At 36.0% G+C, this 17,271-nt stretch overlaps 1 protein-coding gene across 1 annotated transcript in view; it reads left to right on the top strand.

Annotated features, from left to right (window-relative positions):
* LOC128991506 (pleckstrin homology domain-containing family G member 5-like) overlaps positions 1–17,271 on the top strand; it is a 263,086-nt gene that overhangs the window by 48,064 nt on the left and 197,751 nt on the right. Inside the window, exons 4-5 of the mRNA XM_054414443.1 lie at positions 799–921; positions 11,946–12,063. Coding sequence (XP_054270418.1) covers positions 799–921; positions 11,946–12,063 — 241 coding nt within the window. The remainder of the gene's footprint in view (positions 1–798; positions 922–11,945; positions 12,064–17,271) is intronic.

The following is a 17,271-nucleotide window of genomic DNA, read 5'->3' on the forward strand; positions in this document are numbered from 1 at the left end:
ACGGTGAACAAAACAAAAGTAGAAGCTTAGTAATACCTGGAAAAGACATCTTGCTGAAATCACACAAAACCAGACAAATACGTACTGCTTCCGTTAATTGCCTAGCAGAGTAATTTTACGGCACAAGCAGTAATCAAGTTTGATGAAAGAACTTTAAATTTGATTTGAATGAAGCTTTTTAGATACTAACAGTTTGGAATGATTGAAAAATGGTTTGATAAATTTTAGTGTTTAGTTTTACTAAACTGGTCTAGGACTGAATAAGAAAAAGTAGTTATGATATAAATCAAAAACATAAATAAAAACTTAAGGCAATCACTCTGGCATATTTTGGCGTGGTACGTTACATAAATAGTGTTTGTGATTTTATTTTTCATTGGTCCTTTTAATTGTTTGTCTGTGGGAGTTTTACCAAAGATTATACTTGAACCTTGTTTCGATTACGTTTAAGGTTTCCTCTTTAAATGTACTTTCACTTTTAAGATTGGAAACGTAAACTTTTGAATATTACAGAGAAATCAAAAAGTATTTTCCAAGAACGATGGTGAAAATGAGAATATAAATAAATACTATGTTCAATTGACTAAACGTAAGCTTACACTATGAAAATAAGGGCTAAAAATTGCTTGTACCCATAGCAAAAATATGAAAGAAAACATTTTAGAGGTAGTTTAAATAAAGTATTACCGGTAACTATTTTATAAAATAATACAATTCTCCTAATTTATGTATACTCATATTTACTGCTTAGAAATAATTGGACATTGAAGGTTTATAAATGATTTATTTCTATTTTAGGTTGTGGGCAACAGGCCTGGACCCGAGATTCGAGACAAGGACAGAAAACCTCTGACTCGCAGCCAAAGTGTTTGTCACAAAGTTCCTCCCCCCCAGGTGCTGCGGTTCAGAACACCATTTGAGGTAAGAAGAATACAAGTTTAGTAAAGGAAGTTCTCCCAACGATATTTTGTCCTTGTGTTGGTGTATAAACAGGCTGACTATTGGTTCTGGGGTGGATCTTAAACAACCAATTTAAACAACTTACCTTCAAATGTTCAATGATTAGTGGGTTTTGAACTCACTCCTCCGCAAGTGAAGCCCCCCCCGGTCACCATTTCGTATTCTAGGTGAAACATGTTTAAATGTAACTAAACGTGTGATGGGGTTTATATATTTTTTGCTGCAGAAGAAAAACACTGTTGGAAAATTGAAAACAAAATTATAATCGTAATAATATGAATTACCAAAGCAATTGGACGAACTAAACAACCATTCTATGAAACGCTGGATCAACATCATTGTGGATGTTTGATAAGAAAAGATAACCATCATAACCAATGTTTATAAATGGAAAACTCAATTTTTTAAAAATTAATTGGTTATTTCAATAAGGTTCAGTAATTGGAAACTGATAAAACTAAGCTTCACACGGACATTGGGAAAACGAAATTGTTTTTAACGATAAAAATATAATTAACAAAAGCTTTGCACGAAGCAATCAATCAGGGTATGAAAAGCTGGATCAACATGATCCGTGTGGATGTTGATGTATCATAAACGAAGCTGGTGATCATTAACGATGTTTATGCGGCTGTTGGAGCTATTATCCCTCAGCAGCCACTCGACGCCGTCCATTCCCCATAGCAGTTTATGGTGTTGTTTTGATCACGCTCATTGCCCCACTTGACAATTGTTAATTTATTTTATAACTTTCATCTGATGAATTTTATTAAATGAAATTTTATCTGGAGTTAAAATGTTTTACGATGATTGGAAAGTTTTCTATTTTGTACTCAGAGTTAAAATAAAATTATAACACTATCACGATGATGTTTGAGACCCATTCAGGAAATGGAAATGAATATAACCTATCACTGAGGGGTAAAAGAAACTTGTTACGATTAATTATTATTTGCTTTGGGGTCGTGAGTCAGGAAAAGGTTATTTGATTATTTCAGAGAATTATTGAAACGAAAATGATTCGTCATAGTGTATTTGATTGATTTTACATGTTATATACTGTTACTAAATACTCTGCAAACATAATAGAATTTTTTGTATTTACAAGGGTGAATGTTTTGTTCAAACGTTAAAATAGGAAAGGTCAACATATTATGTAGATTTGAATGCAACTTTGCGACGCTCTACTTTCTGCACTGGAAAAATAATATTAAAAGTGCGTGCAGTCGCAACCGTTTGCCGGGGATAGCTCAGCCTACGATGGCTGGGTAAAGTTTCAGGGTCTGCGATAAGGCCAGGGAAACCACTAGGCCAAAAGCCGGGTCAAACCGGTATAGGACTGGCTCATACACGGGCACTGTGAACAAGTAAAAAAACAAGTCACCAAAACAAACGTGCAATAATCACCACCAGGCCTACGCCGATTCTCCACACTCCTAGGGGGTCGTTGCTGACCACGCAACTCGGGCTTCGTCCTAACTATCCAATAGTTAAGCCCAGAGTGCCTAAAACACGGTGAGTTACACGACGACTTGCCAATAAAAACCACAACGCGAGTTATTACCAGGCGGGGTCTACTAGGCCACTAAACTGCAATACACAACTCTAATGCCCAAGCTAAGAATCAACCAGTTTACTCAATAATAATACCATATAATAATACAAGTGCACTAAAGGCAGAGTGACTACACCTCTAGTAGCTGGTCTCAATAAATATCAAGCCAAACAAGCAAAGCTAAATGCCAATTGCACTACTATTAAATTATTTAGCTACTTAGTAGCAGATAAATAAATAGTAAATACGTTCCAAACACCAGATAAATATATTATCTGATAGCCGGTACTCCGCTACCCAAGCTACCAAGATAACGTGTTGGATTACCAAACAAGCTGTTCAGGTTAAATTAAGTTAATCAAATGATTAATCGACAACAACCCTACTACTGCTACTGCTACTGCTACTACCTACTTAATATTAGTTAGCTGGGCTTCTGTTAATAGGCTAATAATATTAGCTACTAGCCTACTGGCCACGTGCTTCCAACTACGCACGCTAAATCTTGCAGCCTAGGTTTGTCGGGCCTCACAGTTATTAGTAATATAACTAACTCTTGGTACAACGCAAAATAATAACTACTACAGTCAATAAATTATATTATTTGCGCTCTAGCACCTGCCCAGACCCGTCAGGAATACACTTTAATATTATTCGTGACTAATATAAATCCTAACTACCGCCAGGCTTTGACCAGCACGGTTACAACTCTACCAATAAAATGTAAGATTAATATTAAATCAAATCTTAAACCAAAATGTAAGGAACGTCGTCCACTCACCAACAGTGAGTCTCAACACCCAACTTAATCACCGACACTCACTGTCACCTCACACAACACCAACCACGACGACACCGATGTCACCCAAATCACTGGACGTCTCACTAGACACACGCTAACCCTTCCTTAAGGCGCGTTCACACATGGCGACTTTACTCGCTGCGACTAGAGTAGCGGCTACTAATCGCTATGTGTGAACAGTAAGTAGCGGCGACTAGCACTCGCCGGCGAGTAAAAAATCACTCGCGAGGAAAGTTGGACATGTTTAACTTTTGGGGCGAGTAGTCGCCAGTAGCTGACCTTGAAGTGTCACGTGGTACACTCGCCGCGAGTGGTAGCAACCCTGTCGCCCTGTGTGAATAGTGTTATCGCCGACTAGAAGCCGGTAGCTTGCGATCTGACGACTCGTGGTTGTGTTTTGCTCCTTTTAATAACGTTTTGTCAGTTTATACGGATTCTATACTAAAGATGGCCGATAGTGTGAAGTGGAGTAGTGACCAAATGGTTACTTTCCTGGAAATTACGTTTTCTTTTATTTCTTAATTTATTCACTAATTCATCACAAAGTTCCTTAACACAGATACTCAATACACGTCTCAAAGTCTCTCGCCTTCCTACAGACATTTTCCACAGCAAACCCTACTCACAACGAATCATCGAACTGTACTAACTACTACAAATCGCGATGTGTGAACAGAGATCGAAAATTTGCCGGCGAGTAAATAGCGGCGACTAAAGTAGCGGCGACTAAGTAGCGGCTAGTTAGTCGCCATGTGTGAACGCGCCTTTACTGCTCGTGATCCACGACTAGAATGGCCTTCTCGGCTATCCAGTAGTCCCAGGATACCCAAGCTTATCCGAACTGATAAGCCGGGTCAAAGGGCGCTAGCCAGGTTCGCCGCCGCCGCTTGCTTACCTCAACAATCGCACGGCCAAATAACGAAAATTTACGCTCCTAGGAAAAATAACTCGTTACAACTTTCCCAAAATGATGTTTTTTGTATGTGAATCTGTAATAAATGATGTTGTGAGAAAACCATTCATTGGTTGAAATGTTAGTTTAGCATCGACACTTTAAAGTACCTATCTTTCTCTTACTAACACTGTAAATCAGTATCAGTGTACTAAAACTACATGTGATATTGCAAAATTGAAGGGGTGAAGCACGGTGATGTCTTATCTTAAGTTTTACTTATTCTACATACATTATATCCACATTAGTGTACCTACTAATACTACCAGTAAGCGAGGAAAATTAATTGCAAATTCCCATTTAATGACAAAAGTTTATTATATACTAGCTGAGTACCCGTCCTTCGTACGGGGTTTGTATACAATGCTTATCGTAGTTAAATACTCGTGCTTTGCATTTGCAATGAGAGGGGACTCGTTTTGAGAAAATTGGTTTACTATAGGCCTAATCTACGGTATACTATAGTATATAGAACATCTACCATAGCCATAATGTTCTACTACTTCACCTAAACAATAGAAAGAAGTAAAGTTCTCACACTCAGGTTTTTGTTGCTGCTTGGTTCAAATTAGCTGTTGTCATAAATGTATAAAGAACTAATGGTGCTGCACCCTGTTGGTAAACCGTATAACCTTTTAATGCTATTGAATATCATAGAAACAAATTGTGTAGTTGAAACAGCTGGCAAAATTATTTAATTCCTTTTAAATATGAATTCTCATAAGGTTGACATATGAAACTCCAGAGCCGCTGGGGCAGAGCCCGAAAGGATTTTTGAGGTAAGAATATGTCTATATGTGAATCGGGAATGTGAGCTATCATCATACCAAATTTCAACACAATCCGACCAGTATTTAATGCGTGATTGAACTTCAAACAAACAAACAAACAAATAAACAAACAAACACACAAACTTTCACATTTATAATATTAGTATGATTACTTATACTTATTCAATTCATAACGTATATTGCTATCAGTGTAATAATACAACATATGAAGGAGAAAATTGTAGGTTGACGTGATAATGTTGTACCATTAACGGATGTCGTTAGTCTGAAGTAAGCATGTGAGGCAGCCATTTCTACACCATACTTTAATCAAATCCACGAAGGTGGTGTTATGTTTTTGTTATTTATATATTGTTTGTAATACTAATAATTGGAAAATGTGCATATTTCATGGTTAGGAGATACAAAAGATGAAAGGTGCTACAAAGAGCATTTACAAGCTACAATTTACAAAGAGAATTTCGGGATGAGAAGATTTTGCTTCATGAATTTTGTATAAGAATTTTGTTAGATGAAAAAGGACGATTTTATAAGATACTGAGTTTTAAACCTAAAAATGCAACTATTTGTGCCTATCTGGCAAGCTTGGTTTTAAATAAAAGTACAAACATACCGGATAAAAAGATTAGCGTGTTAGGTGCAATGTGTAAGAATGGTAAATAACGTTTGAATTAAATAAAACTGCAGTATTTTGACAAATTCTTTAATTTATTTCAAATAGTGAAAAGTTGATGTATTAAGACTCTTGATTAAATATTTAATTAAGGAAAAATTAATTTTTTTCGTTGCGCTATTTACAGAACAATTTGACTAATGTAACGGTAAAAAAACTTTACAGAAGTGTGTGTTGTCTGTGGTACAGTGTGTCAGGCACTCTACAGATGACGTCATACAGAGAGAGAGAGAGAGAGATGGTCGACAACTCACCTTTAACAACAAAGTGTATCGACCTCACAGCATTGATCTACTGACGCTCCTGTCATGTCAGAGCTACAGCCCGTCACTCAGTCGTGTGTGTTGTCTGTGGTACAGTGTGTCAGGCACTCTACATATGACGTCATACAGAGAGAGAAGGTCGACAACTCACCTTTAACAACAAACTGTATCGACCTCACAGCATTGATCTACTGACGCTTCTGTCATGTCAGAGCTACAGCCTGTCACACAGTCGTGTGTGTTGTCTGTGGTACAGTGTGTCAGGCACTCTACAGATGACGTCATACAGAGAGAGAAGGTCGACAACTCACCTTTAACAACAAACTGTATCGACCTCACAGCATTGATCTACTGACGCTTCTGTCATGTCAGAGCTACAGCCTGTCACACAGTCGTGTGTGTTGTCTGTGGTACAGTGTGTCAGGCACTCTACAGATGACGTAATACAGAGAAAGAAGGTCGAAAACTCACCTTTAACAACAAAGTGTATCGACCTCACAGCATTGATCTACTGACGCTCCTGTCATGTCAGAGCTGCAGCCCGTTACTCAGTCGTGTGTGTTGTCTGTGGTACAGTGTGTCAGGCACTCTAAAGATGACGTCATACAGAGAGAGAAGGTCGAAAACTCACTTTTAACAACAAAGTGTATCGACCTCACAGCATTGATCTACTGACGCTCCTGTCATATCAGAGCTACAGCCTGTCACACAGTCGTGTGTGTTGTCTGTGGTACAGTGTGTCAGGCACTCTACAGATGACGTCACACAGAGAGAGAAGGTCGACAACTCACCTTTTACAACAAAGTGTATCGACCTCACAGCATTGATCTACTGACGCTCCTGTCATGTTAGAGCTACAGACCGTCACACAGTCGTGTGTGTTGTCTGTGGTACAGTGTGTCAGGCACTCTACATATGACGTCATACAGAGAGAGAAGGTAGACAACTCACCTATAACAACAAAGTGTATCGACCTCACAGCATTGATCTACTGACGCTCCTGTCATATCAGAGCTACAGCCTGTCACACAGTCGTGTGTGTTGTCTGTGGTACAGTGTGTCAGGCACTCTACAGATGACGTCATACAGAGAGAGAAGGTCGACAACTCACCTTTAACAACAAAGTGTATCGACCTCAAAGCATTGATCTACCTTCGCTCCTGTCATGTCAGAGCTACAGCCCATCACTCAGTCTTGTGTGTCATACGCACCTTGCTTTATCGTTTTGCAATACTACTAAGAAAGGTGGTTAAAATGTACGTGACTGTTTTTTAATTCTACAGGGTGACTGCCGGGAACCGGACGTTTTTTAAATGAATAGTACAACCTTTTTATATAGTAAAATTATTTAATTGTTGAATATAAATTGGTGAAAACATACCATTTCAAAAAACATATGTTTTATGGAACCTTTTATCATAGTTTGGGTTTATTTCTTAAAGATGATATCATGCATGTGATGGCCGTTAACCTGGATACAGGTTTCCAACCTCTGGAGCAAATCATTACGCACTCTCATCAACATGTTTTGTCCAATCAAATTCACCTCTTCGGTGATTGCATCTTTTAGCTGCAATAATGTTCGTGGTTTGTGAACATAGACACGAGTTTTCAAACACCCCCATAAGAAATAGTCACAGGGCGACAAATCTGGTGACCTCGGCGGCCACGGCACGTCACCAAAACGTGAAATCAACTTGCCAGGGAACATCTTCTTCACAACTCGCATCGATGCAGCGGCAGTATGCGCTGTGGCCCCATCTTGTTGGAAGTAAACATTTTTCACGTTTATTCCTCGCCTCCGAAGTTGTGACTTGAGATATGTTTCCAACATGTGAACAAAGCGTGCAGAATTCACTGTCACTGTGACTCCATTTTCCTCAAAAAATACGGACCAATTATCCCAAAGTGACCTACAGCACACCAAACTGTTACTTTTGGAGAGTGGAGTGGTTTTTCATGAAAGTAACATGGATTTTCAGGAGCCCAATATCGTAAGTTTTGTTTGTTCACTGAGCCGTTTAAGTGGAAGTGAGCTTCGTCGCTCATTAACATCATTACACCAGGATTATCAGTAAACAACACCTGCATAGGCTACGTACTGCGAAATCTTCTCTTTGTCCATAGTCCCTCTCTTTCAGTTGCTGTACCACCTGTATTTTGTAGGGATGAAATTTCAAATCTGATTTTAAAATTATTCTGACAGAATCGCGCTTCATGCGTAGCTCTTGTGCGTGTCTTCGTGCAGAGCGACCCGGGCTCCTCATCAAAGCAGTTCTCACTGTGGCGATGTTGTCTGGTGTTCTCACTGTTCTTGCTGGACCGGGTGGCTTTTTCTTTGATACTGTCCCTGTTGTTCTGAACTTGTGCACCCATCTTAGCAATGTATTCCGGCTCGGAACCGTGTCATTTCGCGCAATATTAAGGTCGATTCACACACATCAGTTACGGCACGTCGCAGTCCAGTCACTTCAGGCACGTCACAGTTAACAAAAATATTCCTTATTGGATTTTATATTGCGCTATCTACACTCATCCGTTGCAGTTCCGTCAGTCGCTCTGCTGGCGTCCGTCAGTCAGTTTCAGATTTCTTTCCACCGATATTTTTGGATTGTTCGGACGCCTGACGGACCTGTTTGAGGTTAGAAAATAGTGTTTTTGTTATTTAAATGATTGTGATTATATTTTGAGTACGGTTTGTAACAATTGACAAGATGGACAATAAAAATTTGATAGAATGTAGGTTTATAATTTAAAATTTTTTACTGTAAATTAATGTAAATATTAGAGACGGAAGACTGACTGAAACCAACTGACGGATAGTTGACTGATAAATTGCGGATGCAACTGAGACTGAACTGTAACTGGACTGTAACGGAACTGTGACTGAACTGATATGTGTGAATCGACCTTTAAAGTGGCGTCGGAAGATACGCTGTGTTTTGATAACGGATTTGCCATTTTTAATAAAAGTGTCATATGCAAAAACACGATGCTGAACTGACCACTGATCCATCGTGACTAATGGTAAAGCTCACTCAAAACAATGACATAATCTCAATCTCCTTAGCACGTGTAGCAACAATGTAACAGCTGTTGCAAATTCGTCCGGTTCCCGGCAGTCACCCGTTATAAGAGATAAAACTTACTCAATCCGTCAACAATTTTGCTCTATTTAAATAATCTTTAGCTTTTAATTTACAAATGAATAGTAGACGTAATTTATTTTTAACATTATAATAAATTTCCTTTGATTTTTTATTTTCTTTGATGAGTTATTTAGTTTACTGATTATTCTTTGTTTAAAGTTCATTGTTTGTGATGTAGAGTTAATGTTGTTCAAAGGTTTATTGTGTACATTTCCATCATGATGGTAAATAGCAACACACAACGTTTCGGTATCTGGAATCTGATCCCGTTTTTAGGTGAAAAAACTTAACTAACACATTACAATTACAATACACAAACGCCCAACCTAAGTTGGAATACACTACAGAAAGTAGCAGTCAAAAATATGAACTGTATAGCAGCATTGAGTATGATAGCAGTCAAGTCAAGATACAATAACATGCAAATAATAACCAATCACAAAACACTATAGTCTATTGTGCATTGTTAGTTGTACAGTAAAGTGTTAGTTAAGTTTTTTCCCATGAGGATGGGAACAGATTCCAGATCCCGAAACGTTGTGTATTGTTTTTTCCATCGTAATGGAAAATGTCCGCAATAAACCTTTGAACAACATTACTGATTATCATATAAATTACTAAATAGGCCCATTTCTTAACGATTGTATGCTTAGTATTTTCATTGTGTTTAAAAACGTAAATAAACAGTCTCATCTTCAAGTGACATTTGTTTACTTAGCCAATAATAATTTTTTTTAATTTCAATATTAGTAATTAGTATCGGTATAAATACCTGTAAAGCATCACATTTACTAATGACTATTTAATCTGAAGTCTGCTTTATCGGAACTTACATAAAACTTACTTATATGTAAGTAACAGATAAAATCTTTAAGCAATATTTAAAGCCGTTCTAGCTTAAAATTCATAACCGGGTCTGATGGAAAGTCTTTAACAAGATTCGCAGCCGCAACTACAAAGGAATCGTCAAAAAGATAAATCTACTGCCATTATTCTCTTCTTTGAGAGATTTTCTCTTTTTTAGCTTTATGTACTGTAGATGCGGAATGAATCCCCATCTGTATTTAGGCTACGCAAATGAAAAATAAATAACGGTACTAACTTATGTTCGTTTTAATTGTTTGATGTACGGTCATCAAAAGAAAAACTACGAAACGTTGTGAAGTCTCATAACAAGTTTTGTGGGATGTATTTATTAGTTATGCATGCAATCTATTGAGTAAAAGTTGCGTTGAAAAAAATTGGAGAGTTTTAGGCAATTATGAGTGAAGTAACAAGCTCTAATCGATAGATCCACATATATTGCTTACGGATTCCAAAGCGCTGGATTACAGAGAAACTAGTCATAATTTTATTTTAACTCTGCCTGTGATTCTCAAGTAATATATAGCAGTATTGATTGTAAAACGTGTCGTGGTTAATTATTTGGAAGAGTTTAAAAAAACAATGGATCCACTAAAAATAAATACTTTGTTTCGCAAAATACCTCTTTTTATTAATTGGAGTCAGCTGTATAAACTCGTGGTCTAAATAGGAATAAGGAACGTAAACTAAAAAAATATAAACATTTTAGGGTTTTTAATTTCGTTGCAATTCATACAATTTGTATTTACTTCCTAAAGCATCACCTTAACATTTTGAAAGTTGTGAGGAAATATGCAACCCATATATATTCATATATTGCACATGGGTGACTATGTCTATGATTTCCCTTGGATTTATAACCCTGTGAAAACTATGATAGTATCACCTCACCCGGGCGTTCTTGTATGACACAAAGACAGACAGACATCTATATTTTTTATAGCAAAATAAATACTGAAAAAATGCTACTTAATATCGATCATTCGCTGATTTACACCAGCCAAACTGTAAATTTCTAATACCGTTTGTCACTATAATTGTTGTACCATACTATTGTTAAACACAAGTTGATGATATTTTTTAAGGTGACATTTGAAGATAAACTCGCTATAGAAAGATGCCTCTCTGTAGAACATTTCTGATGGATGACACGCGCTTTATAAATGTTCACGTCGAGCGTGTCTGAAAGGAGAAATTAATGTTTTGTACAACGTTTGTAACGCTGAAGAAACGTTACTTTTCCTCAGTGGGGAAAATAACATTAAGTACCCTGAAGTGGTTACAGTCTAGACATGTCCAATCAAAAGTTACAGTGCAGTAAAGATGTATTTTATTTTGTATTTATTTATGAACAATTACATTCCCTGAAGTGTACAGAGGGATGCGCAAATCTCAGGGATTTGAAATTTGATATCTAGTTATGCTAAATCATTAAAAATGAAATACTTAATTAGCTACTTGCAATGATTAGACCCAATCATTAATCGATATTTACTAATCAATATTTTAACAAAGAAGTGATTACGAAACGTTTAAAATACTGTCAAACAACCACATGTAATAAATTGTCCTTTCTATTTTCATTTTTGGCTAGAATGTGTCAAATATGTCTTTTATGTTTAAAATCTCAATTCAACGGTATATTTATATTCTTTATCTAAGGTTTAATCACAAATCAAATCACAACGTATTTGTATCGAGCTAATGTTTCTCCAAGAGAAGTTTTCTTTCCTATAGCCGTTCAGGAATTGCCCATTGTGTAACTCCTATGCGTACAGATGAAGTTTCTAAAAAAATATCATTCAAATTTTTGACCTTATTAAAATTGGACAGGGCTAGATTATCCATTGGTTTAAAAAGTATGTGTAGTGGCAAATGATATCTAATTTAAGATTTTTTCCAAGGGATTTTCTTAATCTATTAATATTTATTTCAGGGCGACGTCAGTGACTCACGGGTCAGGCAAAGACCGTTATCATTTACTGGAGACTCAAGGAGCGAATCCCTTACTAGATTCTATAGATCTCTTGATGACGACTTTGGAGGAGAATCAAGTAAGTATATAGCAGTTATTGTATCGTTACTTGTAGATTTTATTATATATAGCAGGGACAAACATTAACTTTATTATTGCAAGAAGACTTGTTAGCCTGTTATAAAATCTGTCTAAGTAGTCTACTTAGGGCTTAAAAGACAACAGTGTTAGCTAAGATTATTGACTTTGAATAATAAAAGTAGATTCGTCCTATGATAAGATCTGAAGCTTGTGTTTCATCCGGTATGTGCACCTGAATTGATGCAAGTAGGGTTGCCTATAGATGCAACCCTGAATTTGTTTAACAAAATGCACATGGAAATTCTTCGTGAGATTTTCTCACTCACTCACTAACTCCCATGGCCATTTATGCCAAAGCGGGATTTGGCCGCTCCAACAACTGATCTCCATTTATCTCTATCTTCTGCCTCTTCCACTGCTGTCCCCACTTCTCTGACGTCCTTGGAGACACTATCCCACCATCTCTTCTCGGTCCTTCCTAATGGTCGTTTCCCTTCTGGCTTTCCTATACTTGCTTCTTTTAATAGTGAACCCTGTTCTCTCCGTAGTGCGTGTCCTGCCCACCTTATTCTCCTTCCTTTCACGTGTGCTACTACATCATAATCATTGTACATATTCCTTATCTCCCTATTACGCCTTTTTCTCCATTCTCCATTTTCTTGTATTGAGCCATATATCATTCTTAAAATTTTGTTTTAAAAAACAATCGTTTTATTATCTTCTTTTTTGTTAAAAATCCAAGTTTTAGCTCCATATGTTAATATTGGTTGAATTATACTATGATATATTTTTATTTTTGTTCTATGCGAGAGAATCTTTGAAGTCAACAATTTCTTACAAGTGTACATACATTTATTGGCCTGAACAATCCTATAATTTATTTCCATTTCTTCACTATTGCTGCTTGGCATAATTACTCCTAGATATTTAAATTGTTTAATTGAACAATTTAAATACTCGTATATAGAAGCTGTTAACAGCTTTAAAAATATGTCCATCGATACTAATTAATTTCATTTGCCCTCATTTCATTTGGCTGTCTCGTGAAGTGTATATATTTTTTCTTCTCATCATTAATTTTTTCTGTTTTTTGTATGAACAGTCTGGTTAGCTCCTCTAGGTCATTTCTGTTTTTTGACAGAATGACTACATCGTCCGCAAAAGCTAGGATGTTTATTTTTGTTCCCATTTCCAAGCCTATATTTGTTTGTCTTACTTGTTGGAGGGCCTCTTCTAAGGCTATGTTAAATAGTATATGTGACAGTCCATCACCTTGCCTTACGCCTGTCCTCACTTCAAAACTTTCTGATAACTCTCCATCTATTTTTACTTTACATTTTGATCCATTCAGGGACATTTCTACTAGTTTTATTAGTTTTCTGGGGATCCCAAACTTTCCCATCACTGTTGAAATACTCTTCCCCTGTCAAGGCTATCATAGGCCTTTGAAATTCTATGAAAAAGTGAGATTTTCTGGAAAAAAAATATTATTGCGAAACCCAAGAAAATCGCAACCTAATTCTCATAGAACTTTAGAATGGACTGGAATATGAAAAACAATAATGCAGGGAGATCAAAATAATTTTAAAACAATTTACCTATTTCGCAGTTTTGAAAAACACCATAAATTATATTTTGTATCGGAAAATGTAAGAGATTGAATTGTACAAGTTAAACAAGCAGAATCGGCTAAAAGCTCAGTTCTGACCCGAACATTGATAGACAGAATTTTGCCATCAACTGCAATATGCTTTTGATTTAGAGGCTTGTTTACCTTGCCTTGATCTCGTGAATCTGAAATTGGAATATTGCATAATCCTTATCCTTCGGTTATGCACAAACACAGAAACCCGTTGCATAAAAATATAAAAACCGATACAATAAAATAAAACGCGTGCATACAAAAGTTATTCAGTTGAGTAAAATTTGTCGTGTACGGTGTTTTACTAGTTTATAAATTGATCCTCGGATGATGTTATCAATATTAATCTTGCTACCAGATACATTACTATCTGCTACGAAATAAAGTTCACTACTTTATTCTTCTTAAACATAAATTGTTGAGCTGCACAAACAACCACTACATTTAGTAACATATACTATTAGCTCATCAAAATGCATTTTTAACTTGATTCTTTGTATTAAAACAGAACATTTATAAATATCCTATGCATTGTACTACTAATATTAATATTCCTCATTCGCGCTTTACCCATGTTTCGCAACGGAGTACAAACACTGCATATTAAGTTCTGTAGTTTTAAGAGCCATTGAAAGCAGGTATCATGGCTAATTTTAAAACTAAGGTACAACCATTAATAAATATCCACACTATAGAATAAAATATTGGTTTTAGCGTTGCTAGATTAACAATTGTTAAATCATAGACAATAGTTTCTTTCCCCTTTTTAAATTGTAGCCAGTTTCAATAAAACAGAATTCTGATGATTTGAGATAAAGAGTGGCTGATAGAAAATGTGGGTTTCTTCATAAGCAGCTTGCTATAGTTCGGTAGTTACTGAAAAAAGATTATCTGCAGAAACGCTTTTAGAACAAGTGGTTAAAACTTATTTGTATATGTTACTTGTAATTCTTCAAAAGTTTAATAAACTTGTACACTTTTGGGTACACTTTTAAGTAAAAGTTTGGTACTGAATGGAAAAATTTACAAAAAGACACACAGAATCTTATGCTAAATCCTCGTGACTTTCCCCAAGCATTTCCCCTATAGAAAACTATTTACTAGCGTATTTTCACCATGTAGTACCACGCCAGAGGTGGATACATTGGTTGAGCACAAACAGTGATCGGTCAAATCACTCGTGGGGTTGTACGATAAGATACGCAAACCAATCCGAACTGGCGACAGACGGATTGGTATACCAATCCTAGGTGTGACTAGCACCAGTGTATAGCGTGGTGTGGTTCGTACCTGGAGTGTAATGGTTAGGAGATTAAATGATGGATTTAGCTGAAATAGTGTGTTCAGTGATAAATAATTGTGATGCGCGATTGTCTACGTGTGTATGAGTGAGTTAAATTGAATTTTATGTTTAAGTGTAAAAAATATAGATCATGGATACCTTTAGGTTATTGTAGTAGCTACAATGGTATAGGTACTAAATTAAAGTTATTTGTGTAGTTTTATGGAGACCAATACACTTGTATTTCCTAAAGCTCTGTGGATTACGGTAAAGCTCTAAAACAAGATATAAATACGCAATTACGTCCTATTTCTTTAGAAATAAAGGGAACGTTTTTAAAATTTAAACTACCCATGGGCTGTTCATATTCAAAACTGCAGTCCATACAGTCCAATTTTTGAGAGTAATGGAACGACAAGCAGTTTAAACAATATTTTTAAATGATTTATGTTATTAAATCAATGGATATTTTGTAGCTAACAACATATTTTTATTACTTTAATATAAAGATGGTTTAAGTTTTACTGACTGCGCTACACGTCCATGAATTCAATAGATTATTTGTTGTTTGTTGAAATTCAGACTGTCAAAACAACTGCCAAATAAACATCGTCAGCCCTTCATAAATATTGTCACCAGTTCAGTCCAATGCTTTTAGCCTGACAATGTTTGAATACTGAGGATGATGGTTTATCTGTACACTTGGTAATTAAGATTATGTTTGTTAATTTTACAATATTTTGTAAGTGGTAGGTATTATCGTTGTGTGGTAAGTTTCAAGTTTGGATTAGGTAAATCTTTTTGTGTTATGACCTACAGAAGCAAATAAAGAATAAACAATAACTGTATTATATGTACAGGGTGTACCACGAAGAGGTTTAAATTAATGATTGATTTTGTGCTTCTTGCCCGTTTATATACCGAACACTTTGACACTTTACACAATATATAAAGTAGGTTAATAATATTCTGGGAAAATTTGAGCTCACTAACCATTGTAGAAACAAAATGGTGGCGTATTGAAAATTTTACCCATTTGTCTCCTGTAAGAATCACCTACTTGAGTTATTATCTGATGTTTTTACTACGTTGCATATTTAACTGTGTGTGACTTATTTGTATGGGGTTACTTGATGGAACAAGCTCATGCCCATAGCTTTAGTAATTATGAGTAACTAAAGCGATTAATTGAAACGGAACTTCTCCGGATACCGCAGAATTTCTTTATAAGAGCTTACTTGCTATTGATTTGTTAATATCTGTTATCAGTGTGTTGCTGAGTATGGATCACAGTTTGAATAATTTTGGACTCTACTCTTATTTCATTAGGCTATGTTCTAGTTTCCTGATAAAAAAAGCTTTATTTGACTAGAATGTGACAATAAGAATATAAAAAAAATAATAATATTTTTCAATATGCCACCATTTAGTTTCTACAAGGGTTATGGAGTTGACATTTTCCCAGAATATTTGTATAAACTACTTTATAAATTGTGTAAAGTTTCAATGTTTCCTGTGTATAAATGGACAAGTAATATAGAATAAAACGTTTAAACCTCTTCGTGGGACACGCTGTATCCCGAGTCTACGATAAAAAACTGTTTTTTCTTACATGGTTAGTATGCATGCTAGTCCATTTACTATTCGCTGTAGAAGCACCGAAGCTAGTTAGCTTATCTAAATATATTCCTGGCCGTTTTATACTTTGTTCCCGGAGGAAGCGTTAAATCAAATACTGCCGAGGAGTTAAGGTGGATCAGGGGATGGAACGTGACTTTTAAGGGTTGTAAATCGCGATTTATTGTGCGAAAAGCGGTTGATCCTGATATATAGGCTAGTTAATGGAGACTAGACGAGATTCTGACTGCTTTAACACCGGTCGTAAAAGTACTTTTCCTGAAATCTCAAAAGGTTACACTTTCAGTAAGCCTACTACTGTACTTAACAACGTGGTAGGTAGGTGAGGGGGTTAGTGTAGGTGAATAGGTATTGTGAGGTTTGTTAGAAAGTATTTGAATCTAGTAAAAAAATGTTGGTGTATGCAAAAGCATTGGCTTTAGAAACTGGAGTAGGGTACTGTAACGACTGTACGAGTAATTTATATCAATAAACGTGGGATTTTGTTTTGCTATATTACAATTGAAATTATTATAAATTTCTTTAAATTAAACTTAATCTGAATGCAAACTTTGAACTACTCTCATCAACGCTAACAATAAATACTAACAATAGTAGTAGAAGTAGGTAATAACAGTGACAATTTCAGTAAGAATAACAGTAAT

This window comes from Macrosteles quadrilineatus, unplaced genomic scaffold (genome assembly GCF_028750875.1).
Source record: "Macrosteles quadrilineatus isolate MER2022 unplaced genomic scaffold, UCM_ALF_1.0 Scaffold_4__1_contigs__length_99947679, whole genome shotgun sequence".
In the NCBI taxonomy this organism is placed as follows: Eukaryota; Metazoa; Arthropoda; class Insecta; order Hemiptera; family Cicadellidae; genus Macrosteles; species Macrosteles quadrilineatus.